We start from the raw sequence: 16,175 nt of genomic DNA, 5'->3' as shown, positions 1-16,175 counted from the left end.
TAATAGCTCTCAGCATCCTTAAGAAACTACCGTTTCCAGGATTCTTTGTGGGAAGCCATGACTGTTTGAAGTGGTATAATAGTGCTTTAAATGTATGGGGTTGTTTGCAACAAACCTTTACTCAGAGTAGACCCATTGAAATTAACAGAGCTGGGCTCCTGCTGGGAGGAAGAACGGGATATAAATCAAATAATAAATAAATAAAGGTAGTCATGTCATTAATTTCAATGGGTCTACTCTGAGTAAAAGTTAGAGGACTACAACCCGTGGTGCGGATATGGCCTTAATTCACTAATGCAGGTTCATAAATGTCATATACCCCTCAACAGAGAAAAAGAAACCATAAAAAGAATAAAATAAGAGAATATAGAATGACCATATGTCCTGCTTTATTGAAGACAGTTGCCTGTCAACAGTTGGTTTATAGGGAAATTCAGTACTTCTGACCATAGTGGGGAAGACCCTGGCCTGTGTGCACCCACTATATTGAGAGGTATTGCATTTCTTTCTAAATCACAGTAGTTCCCCCCTTCTAAATGTGCATATCTGCCTATAAATTAGCACATTCAAATGTTGTGCACATCGGTGGGAATGCATTTCCTCTTTTTGGGTGATCCATAAAGAGCCACCCAAGTAGAGTGTCTTCTTCAGGAGCACTTTACATATGATGAGAGGCAGTCAGTCTATTTTAAAAACAGACGATAATCCCCTTCGCAAAGAAAATACGGCATGTGATTTAGAAGGACTTTGCTTTTAAGGCCTTCCTCTATGAAAATAATAAATCTTGTCTTTCATAGGAAGAGGCACCCAGGCAGAAGTATAAGATTTTTTTTTTAAAGCAGAAGTGGTTTAACAGCATCAGCTGGGGCCTAGTATATTCTAGATTATATATTCTTAGGCCAGAATTTGCAGTTTACCCAATTTGTTGGTTTTAAGCGGGGTTTTATTGTGATTATCCCCCTGCTTGAATACTAGGCTCTTAGTGGCTGCCTGAAATTGTTTCCCCAGCCCAATTATTAGGGTTACAAATGGTTGGCCATGTGCCCTTTGAATGGGTCTGTTTGGAAAACTTAACAAACGTCTCCCCAAGTGTCCCCACACTGACCCATCATCCTGTTGAGTTTGGGCTTCAGCAGAACCTGCAGTATTTCGCTGCGGCTCTGGGAACCCAGGTTTCTGGCATCACTCGCCAACCTGTCTCCCTGCCGTTTCCCAAATCGCAGTCCAAAAGGGTTGAAATTAAATTTGCTCCTGGTGAAACGGAGCCTGCAAGTGATCTGACTCTCCACATCGCTCTCTTGGATAAGATAGCAAAGGCTGGATGGGTCCGCTGGGTTGAGAACCTCACGGTCTCTGGCAGTGTGGTAGGAATTCCTCTTGGCATGCAAGTCGTTGGCGGAGTCTGTTGAATCTAGGAGAAAGTCGACAATCAGTCAGTCTGTAATGGGATTGGGAACTGAGCTGGATGACATCAAGGTCCCTACTAATTCAATGAATCTGTGGTTGTAATGTTGAGGCCTGGGCAAGAGAAGAACAGTTTACGTGAGCAAGCCTGCCAGACAGGTCTGGCCTTGTTATGTAAAATAGTTGGCCAAGTATGGGTTTCTCATCGCCACTGGAGGTAATAATTGAAGAATCTTCTGGGACATAAGAGGATCCTGCTGGATCAGTCTAGCAGCCCTTCTAGTGTAGCATCCTGTTCTCACAGCGACCAACCAGATGCCTATGGGAAGTCTGCAAGAAGGACCTCAGCACAAGAGCACTCTCCCCTCCTGTGGCTTCCAGCAACTAGTATTCCGAAGCATACTGCCTCCAACAGTGGACACAGAACAGAGCCATCATGGCTAGTGGCCACTGATAGCCTATGTATTTGTCTGATCCTCTTTGAAAACCATCCAAGTTGGTAGTCATCACTACCTCTTGTGGGAGCAAATTCCATACTTTACTATGCGCTGTGTGAAGAAGCTCTTTCTTTTTGTCCGTCCTCAGTCTTCCAACATTCAAATTCATAGGATGTCCACGAGTTCTAGCGTTATGGGAGAGGGAGAAAAACTTTTCTCCATCCACTTTCTCCACACCAGGTATAGTTGTATACACTTCTATCATGTCACCTCTCTTACCTCTTCTCTAAACTAAAAAGCCCCAAATGTTGCGATCTTTCCTCATAGGGGAGTCGCTCCACCTCCTTGATCATTTTTGGTTGCTCTTTTCTGAATCTTTCCCAACTCTACAATAACTTTTTTGAGGAGGCGACCAGAACTGTACATAGAATTCCAAATGTGGCCACATCATAGGTTTATATAACGGCATTATGATATCGACAATTTTATTGTCAGTCCGTTCCTTAATGACCCCTAGCATGGAATTTGCCTTTTTTTACAGCTGCAACACACTGGGTCGACATCTTTATCGAGCTATCCACTACGACCTCAAGATATGGAAGGAGAAGACACTTTGGGAGTCAGGGCTCAGATCCCTCCCTCCCTCCCAGCTGGAGAAATCTGCTTTAGAGATTAGGCCAACCTGTGATGAATTCCAGCCCCTGCAACCTGTGATGGGACAGCCGTGTGCATCTGCCGGCAGGCATGGAGAAATGGCTTCCACTTTGGGCTAGCCCCATATGGTCAGGCGGATATGCCCAAAGCCACTGCCAGTGCATGATCAGCTGAATTCAGTGGTGAGAGAGCTTTCATTTAGCGGCTGCCACAGCTTCAAATGGTCATGAGAATAGAGCATCAGCAACCTGGGAACAGTTCCAGAGAGTCAGTGAAGAGGTATGGCAGGCAGGCAGACAGACACATAGAATGCAAACCATACCTGAGAAATCAACCTGCAGAATGGATCTGATGTCCCCATGAACAGGTTTTCCAAAAGTCCCATTTTGATCAACGAACATCAGCAGGAATAATAAGAGCAAAAGCCTAACCATGTCACAGTCCTAATCACAAGGGGCAGTGGTGTAAGGAAAGAAGAGAAGACAGAAGATCAGTTAGTGACACTCTCCTTCATTTTACTACATTTGCATAAGGTAAGAGTCGTGGCTCAGTGGTAGAGTATCTTCTGTGCATGAAGAATGTCCCAGGTTCAATCTCCAGCATCAACAGGTAGGGCTGGGAAGATTCCCTGCTTGAAACCCTGAAGTACTGCTCTCAAAACTGGGGTACACAACGCTGAGCTACATGGGCCATTAGCCAGACTCGGTCTAAGGTAGTTTACTATGTTCCTACGGATTCTGAATTTCAACCAAGGAGCTCAGAGCCATGTACACAGGGAATTCTCTCCCCCCCAAACACACCCCACATACCATTTTATCCTCACAGCGATCCTGGGAGGTAGGTCAGTCTGGGTAACCGGCAGATACTCTCTGAGTTCACAGCTAAGTAAAGATTTGAGCCAGGGTCCCTGTGAACCAAATCTTATATTCTCTTCACTATGCCGCTCTGGCACTCATAAGTTTTCAAACTTTCCCAGTTCCTCTTAAGTGTCATCAAAAAAGTAACTAGTTACTACTAATCATTAAACTACCTTAAATTTTTTTTAAAAGATAGTCTTGGAAAGGCAAGTTATAAATCTTCACAAATAAATATCTATGCATATTGAAGTTCATCATGCAAAATGCTGTCCCCACTTTATCTGTCTCTATTCATCCATGCAGACACCCATTTTGGTGTCTTTAGTACTTGATTTTACAAGTAGCAAACTGATAATGGACACTAAAGCAAATTCGTACCAACCAAAGTCATACATTATTAGAACCTTTCCTAAACCCCTTTCAAACTGAACAGGCTTAGACTGTGAAATGGAATAATTATAAAGAAAAATAATAATGAATGATGACGACAACTGAGCAGTAATTTAAAAAGCAGCTAGGAATGAAGACGAGATGAACAGATTGCAACAGAAGGGAAATAAGCAAGAAAATCTCAGGGGAGGGATGGACGACAGAATATAAAATCCTATAAAAAAGGGAAACTCTAGTAAAGTTAGGAAATATATTTGCATTGTCCAAATCATCTACAATTCCAGAACAGCAGCCTTGCCTCTGGAGTCATTCCAGAAACTCCCCTGGCTGTCTCAGTGAATATAGAAAATAAAAGTCAGGAACTAACGTTGTCTTGTGAATGATTTCCGTTGATTCCTTATGGGTGGTAGAGTCCCAACACTCCAGGATGCAAAGAACTCACTTTAGTCAATGATCCTGCCTCAGATGAGTATCTCCTCTCTCTCTCTGTGCCTGAAGCAGCTCTGTGAAGAAGACTGTTCTGCTCATCCTCTTTTTGTAGGCTTCATAAAATTGCGAGGTTCACACACGAACCATGATTTAATAACAAGCATAAAGTGGCATCCTCTTTTGCTCCCACAAAACAATCTGGCACTGATCGGCATTAGAGTCATACCAACAGTGCCGCCTGTTGAACAGCATCCACAGTGCAGAACAACTCTGGCTGTGCGGATTCCCTATGCTCAGCTCGGCTGTGAATTCAATTGAAAGTTTGAACTCAGTAGGGCCAGGACTTTCACCCTAAGACAGCTTACTGTCCATGCTCAAACTCCTGTGTAGACCCACGAGCACCCATTAGACGGGGCCATATTTTGAAGTGAGCAGGGATTGAAGGACTGGTAAGATTTGATCCGCCCACTGACTTGTTCCTGCACCAGCTGCCAAAGGACTCATCAACGTATACTCTGACTCTCCATTGTAAAGAAATTGCACTTGAGTGCACCAGCATGTAGAAGGTCCCAGGTTCAATCCCTGGCATCTCCAGGTAGGGCTCGGAACATCCCCAACCTGAAACCAGGACAGCCACTGCCAGTATCTTCCTATGGTTCCCCTGTAGTACACACTGTATTTGTCTTAAAGAGCCCTTTGCCTGCATCTCAGCTCAGGGGTTCGTGTGGAAGAGCCCTTTGCCTTTGCCTCAGAAATTAGAGATTATCCTTGGTAAACATGGAGAAGGTGGAGCATATGCAGGTATCAGCAAGCATGCTCCGAGAGGTATCAGCATGCTTAGGGAAACTCCAAGGGTTTAATAATAATAATAATAATAATAATAATAATTAATAATAATAATAAATCTTAAGGCAGCCCCCCCCCCAAGAAACAGCCCAATAAGGAACGAGCATGTTCAGTGAGTATAGAATACTATTGGATTGGGGGGAGGAGAGACGGAAAACAGAGGGAGAGGGGGAAATGGAATGGAGCATCTAGGAAGAGGGCATGGCTGGCTGGCTGGCTGGCTAGCTGAAACCATGATTAGGAGCACTCCGCACTGCAATTTTTTGTTGCAGGTCCCACTTGTAAAAAAGAAATGTGCATTGTTCTCAATTAGGGTTGGAAGGATCTGTCAATTTCAGTTCTCTCAAGTTTTTCATTTTTCCAGTCTTAAATTCGGTTCTCCACATTTCTGCAGCAATTTGTGAATTTCTTTTTTTAATTATCATGAAAACCCTTCAGCATTTTAATGCAAATTTCTCCTAATAAACACATTTTTGCATGCAGTTTTAACTAATGTATACAACTTTGCAAGCCATTTCTCCTAATATAATACATTTTTTGCATGTTATATTCAGTAATGTATCCATTTTTATGCACATTTTCCCGCACTAAATGCATTTTTGTAAACATTATTTGGTTGGTGAACTGCACTGCAAAATTTAGATAAGTGAATATTTCAAAGGATGGCTGTATTTTCATTCTCACATTTCAAAAAGTGCAAAGCTGATAGATTCAGCTTTAAATGCAGACTGAATCAAATTTCTCTTCCATCCCTATTCTCAATTATCCTGCTTATCAAAATATTCAAGTTAGCAAACAATAACACTGAAGTAAAAAAAAATTACAAGTAAGCATGTTAAAAATTAACGTAAAAACAGCCCAGCAAACTATAACCCTGTTCAAAACACCAGCAGTCAGGCTGCTTCTTTAAAAGGCAGCAGCAGCAGGAAAAAAAATAAGCCAAGTGGAAAGGGTAGGTCTTACCTGCCTGCTTAAAAGCCAGGAGTAATGGGATCCAATGAACCTCCCTTGGCAGCGTGTGCACCTCAAGCAGGACTTCAGAACTGTATTCAAGGGCAGACCCATATACAGTGCATTACTGCAGTCTACCCTGGAAGTGATTCCACCATGAATGACTGAGGCCCCAGGCTCAGCTTCCCCAAGAAAGAGCACAGCTGACACACTTGGCAACACTGGCATAAAACACTCCCATGACCACAACTTGCTGCTAATCATCCGTGAGCAGCACTCATTTATGATCCAGAAGCACCCCCAAGCTGCAAAGTGGTTTTTTTGCAGGGGGAGAGGGAGTGCAACTCCATCCAAAATAGGTTGTACACCTACTCCTAGATCACCAGAACCCCCCCCCCCAACCAATAGTACACCCCATCTTGTTTGGAGGATTAAACTTTTGTTTCTTCACCATTATCCAGCTCCAAACTCATAAGAAGAGCCTGCTGGATCAGGCCAGTGGCCCATCTAGTCCAGCATCCTGTTCTCACAGTGGCCAACCAGGTGCCTGGGGAAAGCCAAACACTAGTTCAGAACTTGCACTGCCTTTCTGGGATCAGAAGCAAGAGGCGTGCTTTCCAAGCGTCACATCCATCCTGAATGATACCCCACCCCAAATCTCCAAATAGCCTCACCCATTTGCATGTATAGAACCGTTGGCTGTCCAGATGTTGCTGAACTACAACTCCCATTGGCCATGCTTGCTGGGGCTGATGGGAGTTACAGTTCAGCATCATCTGGAGGGCCAAAGGTTCCACACACCTGATGTAGATGTGTCACCTTGAAGCAGCCGTTTCCTAGCTCTACCTTCTAGAACCAATCCTCTGGGAAGGACTGAAGCCACCGCAAAACAGAGTCACACAATCCCTCCCAACCTGGCTAGGTTGTCCAAAAAGATACCCTGGCTGAAGTTACTAAATGCTACTGAGAAATCCAGGACAGTCAACAGTACCACTCTCTCTCTCTGTATCCGTCTTCCGGTATATGTCATCCTCCATCAGGACAGTCTAGAGAGTTTCAGTCCTGCCTGTACTCTTCCCCCGTGCAGAGTGCATTTCTCCCACTCCACAACTAAGATCACTGGATAGTAAGGGTGCATATACACCATACATTTAAAGCACATGGCTTCCCCCAAATAAGCCTGGGAACTGTAGTTTACTCTTCACAATTCTACAGTTGTAAGTTACAATTCCCAGCAGACTTATCAAACTACATTTCCCAGGATTCTTTGGGGGAAGCCAGGTGCTTTAAAGGTATGGTGCGTACGCAGGTTAAGACTTCCATCTGGGTAGTACACCCAAGGACTCTTGGAGTGGACAGTGTGAGTGTCACGTGCACCTCCAAATTGCAAGTTTTGAAAAAAGGACATAATGGTGATTCCATAATTAAATGTCACCTTTGCCAATATAAGGACTAACACCTCTTTTTAGTTATGTTCTGTATCTCTCAGAAATCCCATGTGTTTGGTTAGTAGTGGAGACAGATCCATATCACAGCTGGATTTTATATTTTCTACAGTGTGTGTGCCTACGGCCATACTACCCTGAACGTGCCCAATCTTGTCTAATCTCGGAAGCTAAGCAGGGTCAGGCCTGGTTAGTACTTGAATGGGAGACCGCCTGGGAATATCGGGTGCGTAGGCTTAGAGGAAGGCAATAGTAAACCACCTCTGAATGCCTCTTACCATGAAAACCATATGAATATATCCAAAAAAGGTTCATAGGGTCACCATAAGTCGTAATCAACTTGAAGACATATAACAACAACTGACTCTGTGTGTGTGCGTGTGTGTGTGTAAAAAACCCCACAGTTGCTTCTCTGTCACTGTAGCCCTTGGTAAAACTGAAATCCATTTTGCACAGAGCATGCTCCGTCAAGTATGCATAATAACACCTCCTGCTCTTCCTTGTAAGAATGTTCTAAACAGCATTTTTTCCCTTTTATAGCCATCTCTAGTTTTTCTATCTCCATTTGTTTAACTATTAGCTTGAAAAAGTGTCCCAGAGAACTCAAAAACTTACTCGCTGTTCTCTGACATTTTAATTGGTGGTAATTAACATATTGCCCTACTGTGGCATTTGGATTTTTTTCCTGAATGAACTAACATGGCTACTTATGATCTCTTTGTGCGTGCTTAATTATGGAAATATTTCCTGTTTCTTCTAAATGTCCTGTCCCAGTAAGAGAATTCTATAGGAAAGCCCTTACTGATGGCTACTTCCACTTGGATGACTTAGAAATGTTTTGGGGGGGGAAATTGGGTAGACTCATAAACTGATTGGCATATGTTTGTGGAAGCCATTTCCAAAATGGCCACCAGCCATCCTCTTGCAGCACCTATCTCAAGGATCATAGAAACATAGGAAGCTGAGAACATTGGTCCATCTAGCTCAGTGCTGTCTACACTGACTGGAAGCAGCTCTCCATGATTTCATACAGGGTTCTCTCTACTGGGAGATGCCAGGGATTGAACCTGGAACATTCTGCAAGCAAGCCCAATGCACTAGCGCTCAGAGGAGGCTGGTCCACTACAGCAAGTGGGGCACTGTCCCACCAACCTCAACCTGCCTCCTCCTGCCCTCCTTCTTACTTACATTTAGCCCAGGAGGTGTCACTGGCTATCAGCTTCCTCCTCCCTAGTCCTTGTAGAACTCAGCAGGAAGAAGGATGGGGTCAAAACTGGAATTAGTTGGCTCCACCTGTTGTTGGCTCTTGCTCTGCCTACTATTGCCCCCCTTCAGTCTCAATGGGAACCAGCCACTAGTGCTATCATTGAGCTATTGCCCTTCCCCAAGAGTTCAGGACTGAAGAGGTTCTAAGACTCCTCGGTTATATGGGAATAAAATTAAGTTGGTGTGTGGCGACCTCTGCTGTTACACATAGGTTATGACAATCCTTGATGTGTTTGTGCCTTTTGCATATAGCATAGCCATGTGTCCTACTTTACAGGTGACAGTCCTCCATTTGAAGGGCTGTCTGGTCTAAGTAAAGGAAGAACCCTAAAAAGGAAGACCAGCAGGGGCCTTGGAGTTGACCATCAACAGTTAGCACCCGGATGGAACAGGCACTCAGGTCTTCTAGTCACAGTCTTCCCCAGTACGGTAAGATGCATAGTATTTCTGCTTACATTATAGTAATCGTTTCTAAATGTATATGGAAATATATGCTAATTTATATGAATCAGCATATGCATACCTTATACAAATCTGATTTATTTTTATTTTTATTTTTTTAAAATGATGCATTTCCCCTTTTTTGCTGACCTATGAGTGGCTATCCTAAACATTGCAGATCTCCACCCAGATCAACAGATTTCCAAACCCAATGTACTTCTGTCTTATCTGGACAAAGTTTCACCTTGTTTGTCCTCCTCTGTCCCCAAACTGCATCCAGATACTTGTTCAGGATTTCCACATTCTCCCTGAGGCTAGGAGGTAGAAAAGAAAGGCAAGCACTGTATGCCACCTGCATACTGATGACACTGTAGCCCAAAGCTCTGGTTGACCTATCTGAGTAGTTTCATGTAGGGACATAGGTAACTGCCTTATACTGAGTTAGACCACTGGTCTATTTAGCTGTGTATTGTCTACACTGTTGGGCAGTGGCTCTCCAGGGTTTCAGACAGGAACCATGCCCAGCTGAATCTGGAAATGCCTTGGACTGAAACCTGGGACCTTCTGCACGCAAAGCAGATGTCTACCACAGAGCTACAGCCTTTCCCCATAGATGTTAAAGAGCATGGGGGACAAGATAGAACCTTGAGGCACCCCAAAGGCCAATGGCCATAAGGCGGAACAGAAGTCCCACAGAACCACCTTCAGGAACCATCCAACCAGGAAAGACTGAAGCCGTTATAACACCATGCCTCTAAGAGAGTTGGTCCAGAAGGATAGCAATGTCACTGAGACACCAGGAGAAGCAACAGGGTTGCACTCCCTTTGTCCATTCCCCAGTTGTCCAACAAGGCATTTAAGCCCGCTTCTGTCCCAAAAACCCAACCAGAAACCAGAGTGGAACTGGATTCATCCAAAACTGCCTAGAGTTGAGACAACGCCACTCACACCAATACCTTCCATAAGACTGGTAAATTGGATGCTGCAAGGAAGTTATACCAAACAGGGAGATGCAAGCCAGGTTTCTTCAGTGAAGGCTGAACCACTGTTTTCTTTAAGGCAGCCGTGGCCAAGTTCAATAACCAGACAGAACTAGAATCTAGGAGCAGGTGGGTAGTTGGCTTCAACCATTCAAGTACCCTGTCCACGTCCTCAGGTGACACAAGATGAAAAGTCTCCATGACAACATCCATCTCTGACTCTGCAATAACTAAGTCAATGCAGGTATGAGTGATTTGTTCTGCATAATGTAAAGCAAACTAGTCACAGCAGGACCCCAAGGCTGCCACCAGTTAACCCTCTGGGTCTACATGAAAGGGCCTCTCATCATTCAAAATAGCTCAACTGCTCAACATTGTGCAGATGCAACAAGGGCGGAGAAGTGAACTTTCTTGGTTGTCATCACTATCACAGAATAGGACCTAAAATGAGCTCTAGCCTGTGTTTGTTTGTGTTTGCACTGAGCCTTCTGCCTTTTGCGCTCTAGCTGTCATTTCATCTTCTCTCTGCTCCTTAGAATACCAAGGAGCCAACAGGGCTCTATGATTTGACCCAGGGCATTTGGGGCATATGTACCAATAGCCCAAGTCATCTCACTCCAGATGAAGACCAGATCGGTGGGAAATGCCCTCTGAGACATCAGGAAACCATTTGGATCCAGAAGGCTTGCTGAGGGTGGGCGATTAACACTGGTCTTCCATCTATGAGGGATTTAAAAGCAGCATGTAGGCCCACCCTGATATGTGCTTCACAACGGAGTCATTGTTGGCTCCTCACTGGCAGATCACCTTCCCCTAATCCAGAATAGAAAATCAGATTCAAAGTACATCCTTCCACGTATGTTAGGCATGATATAATTTGAGACAGACCCATAGCTGTCATGTCAGCCATGAAATTGCTAAATGCTTCAAACAAGGTGGTCCTGGTCTCCAGTGGTGGCTAGTGGCTCCATGTCAGTGGGGCAGTGGGGTTTTAGTCAGAACTTTCAAGGAGCTGTCTGAAGCACCTTGGACAGCTCCTTGAAAGTTTGGACTAAAACACAGAGCAGATGCCACTGCTCCACTGACATGGAACCACCAGCCACCACTGCCGGTGTGTATGTTGAAATCTTCCAGATTAAAAACCCTGGAGTCTTCAATACCACCTCTGAGACCACTTCCTCTGGTTTGAATAGGGAGGCTGTTAGGCAGCAAAATGTTAGGTTCGCTGATAGAATCCCAATTCCTAGCTCGAGTCCCTAATGTCAGGCACAAACATTCACAACCAGTGTAATGTTGAAAAGGTTAACTGAGCAAAGAGAGAAGTCCTTATGGACTATATCTAAAACACCTCCCTGCCCCCAAACTGAGCTTGGTGCTGTATTTGGTAACCTGGTAGAAACATGAGAAAATTGGATACCTCCCCCTTTATCAAACCAAGTTTTTATTACACAAGCCAGGTCAGCATGCTCTTCCTGATCACAAGTGGTAATCACCAGATCACAAGTGGTAATTGCCTTCCCATTCACCAGCCTGGCATTAAGTAGAAGCACTTTTAGGCTTAAGATACCCTTGGCCAGCCTGGTTCAATCTAGTCGTTTTAGACTACAACTCCCATCAGCCCCAGCCAACGCTGGCTGGGGCTGATGGGAATTGTAGTCCAAAATGACTAGATTGGACCAGGGTGGCGAAAGCTGCCTTAAGGGGACATCAGACCAGCGATCAGCATCATGAGGGCAGGCCAAAAGAAAAAGAAAAAGGAAGTAGCATGTTGGCGTCTATTTCAGCTTTTCTCACATGGTGAATCCATCCTTTGGGGGGGCAGTTAGCTGTATTGTACTTGTATCTCCCCCCCCCAAAAAAAAACCTTGGTTGACATCAGCTTCATGGGGGGGTTCAATGGTGGAAATGCCATGGGAGCCTATGTGGTATAATGGTTAGAGTGTTGGACTAGGACCTGGGAAACCAGGGTTCAAATCGCCACTTAGCCATGAAGCTCACAGGGTGACCTCGAAGGGGACAATTTCTGCCAGCCTAGCCTACCTCACATGGTTGTTGTGAAGATAAAATGGGGTGGAGGAGAACTACATACAACCCCTTGAGCTTCTCTGAGGAAAGGTAGAATGTGATAAGAAACAAAAATAAAGTTGGAAGAAAGGTTTAGCTGCACATACTCAATGCCGTTTACCCAGTTCAATTCCCCCTTCCCATCCTGTCAGATGCTTTCATTTATTTATATCTAAGAATCAGGAGATCCAGTCATGAATTTTCAGTTTGGCTCCTGAATGAACCGGAAATAAACCTATACTGGGTCGAGTCAAAGAAAAAATATTTTACCCCCATAGTCCACTAGGGGGACGCCTTTTCATTTTGCTCACCAACCACAGACAATTTAAGAAAGACTTTGCCAACCTGGCACTTTCCAGATGTTTTCGACTACAACTCTCATCTGCCTTGGCTGGGGCTGATGGGAGTTGTAGTCCAAAACATCTGGAGGGAACCAGATAGGCAAAAGCTGATTTAAGAGATGATATGTCTGTACTAGTACTTAACATTGCATTTGATTTTCATTTTGGTCCTCACTGTCTGGATCACCTCTTTCCTTGCTTACTGCTCTTCAGAGAACTGTGAGGCTTGTTCTTGTTGCCGTGATTTATATTACATCCTAATAAACATGCTCTAGTTTCAGTATTTGCCAGACAGCAGGCCAAGACTAGGGATGGAAGGATCTGTCAGTGGAACGGCCTATCCTTCTTCTGACTCAGTGTGTCAGTACTTATGATTTTAGGGCTGATTTACACATGCACAGAAATCAAACATGCCCCAAGGTGAATCTATCAAATTCTCATGCTCCAAAACAATGTGAGAATTGAAACACAGCCACACTTCTAAATTTGTACTTATCTGAATTTTGCAATGCAGTTCTCCAACCAACCAATGTTAACCCAAAATACATATATTAGGAGAAAGTGTGCATAAAATATATATTAGTGAAAATAACATTAAAAATGCACTATATTAGGGGAAATTGCTTGCAAAAATGGGTACATTAGTTTATTAGCAATTCTCACTAAAAAAAAATTACAAATTGCTGCAGAGATGTGGAGAACCCACCTTTGGGTTGGTTATATCTTAGTGTTACTGTTTGAATTTTAAGGCTGTAATGTGAATTGTACGTTTTTATGTTGTGTATCGCCCAGAGTGGCTAGACAACCAGCCAGATGGGCAACTAATAAATTTAATAAATAAATAAATAAATTTAAGACTGGAAAAATGAGAAACTGAGAGGACTGAAATTGACAGATCCTTCCATCCCTAGCAGAGAGTTTCAAACTTGGGCACCCTACTGACCCAAGAAGGCTGTAATTTAATACATGTGTACATCAGCTGTCAGTATTGGGCACACAGAAGTCAGAATCTTGAGATGCAGATTTAATCTTTTTCAAAACCAGGTGTGGCAGCAGGTGTGGGGAACCTTTGTCCCTCCAGATGTTGCTGAACTACAACTCCCATCAGCCCCAGCAAGCATAGCCAGTGGCCAGGGATGTTGGGAATTATCATTCAGCAACATTTGGAGGCCAGATACTCCCCACACCTGTTTTACAGTGTGATCATATGCATGTCTGCTCAGAAGTAAGCTCCACTGAATTGCTCCCAGATCAGTGTGCATAGGGTTGCAGTCCCAGGCTGAGTAGCAAGGCAAGACTGCAGTGGCAGTGGAGTAAGGGCAGTGGCTCAGTGGCAGAGCATCTGCTTTGCATGCAAAAGGTCCCTGGTTCAATCCCTAGCATCTCCAGCTAGGGCTGGGAGAGATTTCCTGTCTGAAACCCCAGAGAGCTGCTGCCAGTCAGTGTAGACAATCCTGAGCCACAGTGGTGGCTGGTGGCTCCATGTCAGTGGGGCAGTGGAATCCCCTCTGGATTTTAGTCTGAACTTTCAAGGAGCTGTCCAAGGTTCTGAAACCTATTCCCACCACTGCTGAGCTAGTTTGGCCAATGGTCTGACTCGGTATAAGGCAGATTCCTATGTTCTCTATGCCGAGTCTTACCAGGAACAGAATAAATTATGCAAAGTTACAAAATACACGTGCATGAGCTTGGTTTTCATAATGCACGCAGGCCGCACAGTCTCACCTGTCTTAGCCTGGAATGTAAACTTATATTTTATTGTTAATGTTTAAAGTACAGAATCCCCACCCAAAGAATTTTGGCCTTGGATTGTTACACATGCCTCATTGGAAAGAGAAAAAGTGACAAGGCTTCAACCGAGTGGCATTAAGTCAGGATCCTCCCTACGGGGGTGGGCTTAAGGCAACTCAGAGCTGATTTGCTGATTCCTGAGTCAGGGGGCTTTCAAAAACAGTGAATGACGAGCCTGATGGTGAGTTTTTACGACTGAGCCTGGGCCTGTTTTTCCCCTCGGCTGTCAGACAGCTTGGATTTTTCCCCTCCCTCCTCCCAGCCAGCAATAACAGGAGCATCAGCCTCTGCAGCCAAGCTGGTGGGATTTTGCTGAGCCAATTTAAAGGCTTGTGGGACAGACTGTTTTTTAAAACTCACTGCTGTCAAGTTCTCTGGGCAAGTTTTGGTTCTTCTTTGCTGCTTCTTTTGGCATTTTTGGACAGTGGGGAAGAAAGGAGAGCAACCAATAGTGGGGACAAAAATAATTTGCAAAACAAGAAAAGAAAAAAAGGCATAAAGTTTATAAGGATTGAATAGCCCAGGTGAGAACTCCAGGACCACCACCAATGCCTCTGGTACGATCCCTCTCCGTCACCTCTCTCAATGGGCTTCCTCAGTGGGAAGACGAAGACCTCCCAGTGGAGGATTTATTACTCTTTGAAGTGGCTTGGGAAGTTACTAATAAAGGTTTGTACTCTTCTTTTTTGCCTACAAGCGACTGATGGTATTTTTTCTGGTTGCATTTCAGCTGAAATCAGATGGGGTGGGCTTGGGGTGCCGACATTTATTGTTTATTCATTTACTTTTGTTTTAATGAAGAATTCCAGCTCACCCTTCATTAGTTACTGATCTCAGGATGGATTGTATATAGGAATGGCTTTGCTTCAGTTTGCTTTTAAAGCCAAATTTTATCAAACTCACACTTTGCAAACAGTTATGAGAACTGAAACAAAGCCATCCTTAGAAATTCACATTTATCTGATTTTTTTGATGCGGTTCTTCAACCAACCAATGCTTACAAAAAAATCATATGTTGGGTAAAAGTGTGTATAAAAATGAATATATTAGTAAAAAAACATACAAAATGCATTATATGATGAGAAATGGCTTGCAAAGATGAGTACATTAGTCTGCAGAAAAATGTGTTTATTAGGAGAAACTCACACTAAAAATGCTGCAAAGTTTTCATGATGATTTTTCAAAGAGTAAATTTGCAGATTGCTGCAGAAACCTGGAGAACTGAAGATTGGAAATATGAGAAACTGAGAGAACCAAAACTGACAGGTCCTTTCATCCCTAGTTGTATAGCATAAAACCATGAAAATAAAACCTAACCATCGAATCTTATGTATAAATCAACAGGAACAGCTAAAACACCATTAAAAACAATCATTGTTACAACAGCAGAGCAGGCCTCATAATTCCAGCTTGAAGCTACATTCTGATAGGTTATTAATTAAGGATTTGGAAAAACAAAGTTAAAATATTCCAGGCTAAAGCTGCAATCTAACATTTTAGAAATTAAAGATTGGCAAAACAAAGTTAAATGTTAATTTTTGTATTAATTAAGGACTGGAGAAACCAAAGGCTATTTAAAAGCAGGTCATCGACTCATAAAGATAGGGAGCCAAGGAACCACTGTACATTTGCAGGAACCACAGCATGATATGGACACATGCAGCTGCCCTTGGCCATGGCAAATCTCAGTTTACCATAGTTTTTGCAAACAGGACATAGTGTGTGTGCCGGAGAACTTCAACCTGCCTGGACTTTCTTGCCCCAGTCAACAGGATTCCCAGCAGGTTGAGATAATCTATTCTGTTCGTGCTCAGGGTGTAGCTGAAATGAAAATTTTGTACAAATCGGAATACTCAGCAACATTTGGGAATTCACAGCC

At 43.6% G+C, this 16,175-nt stretch overlaps 1 protein-coding gene and 1 pseudogene across 1 annotated transcript in view; both read left to right on the top strand.

Moving 5' to 3' along the window:
• The first annotated feature begins 7,532 nt into the window (after positions 1-7,532).
• LOC133363446 (5S ribosomal RNA) lies at positions 7,533-7,650 on the top strand (annotated as a pseudogene).
• Positions 7,651-14,404: 6,754 nt separating this feature from the next.
• Positions 14,405-16,175, top strand: part of GYS2 (glycogen synthase 2) — a 65,385-nt gene continuing 63,614 nt past the window's right edge. Inside the window, exon 1 of the mRNA XM_061638369.1 lies at positions 14,405-14,965. Within this exon, the coding sequence (XP_061494353.1) occupies positions 14,845-14,965 (121 nt within the window). The 5' untranslated portion in view covers positions 14,405-14,844. The remainder of the gene's footprint in view (positions 14,966-16,175) is intronic.

The sequence above is a fragment of the Rhineura floridana genome, chromosome 8 (assembly GCF_030035675.1).
Source record: "Rhineura floridana isolate rRhiFlo1 chromosome 8, rRhiFlo1.hap2, whole genome shotgun sequence".
Classification (NCBI taxonomy): domain Eukaryota; kingdom Metazoa; phylum Chordata; class Lepidosauria; order Squamata; family Rhineuridae; genus Rhineura; species Rhineura floridana.
Note: the sequence above shows the minus strand (reverse complement) of the source record. Positions and strands in the feature narration are given on the sequence as shown.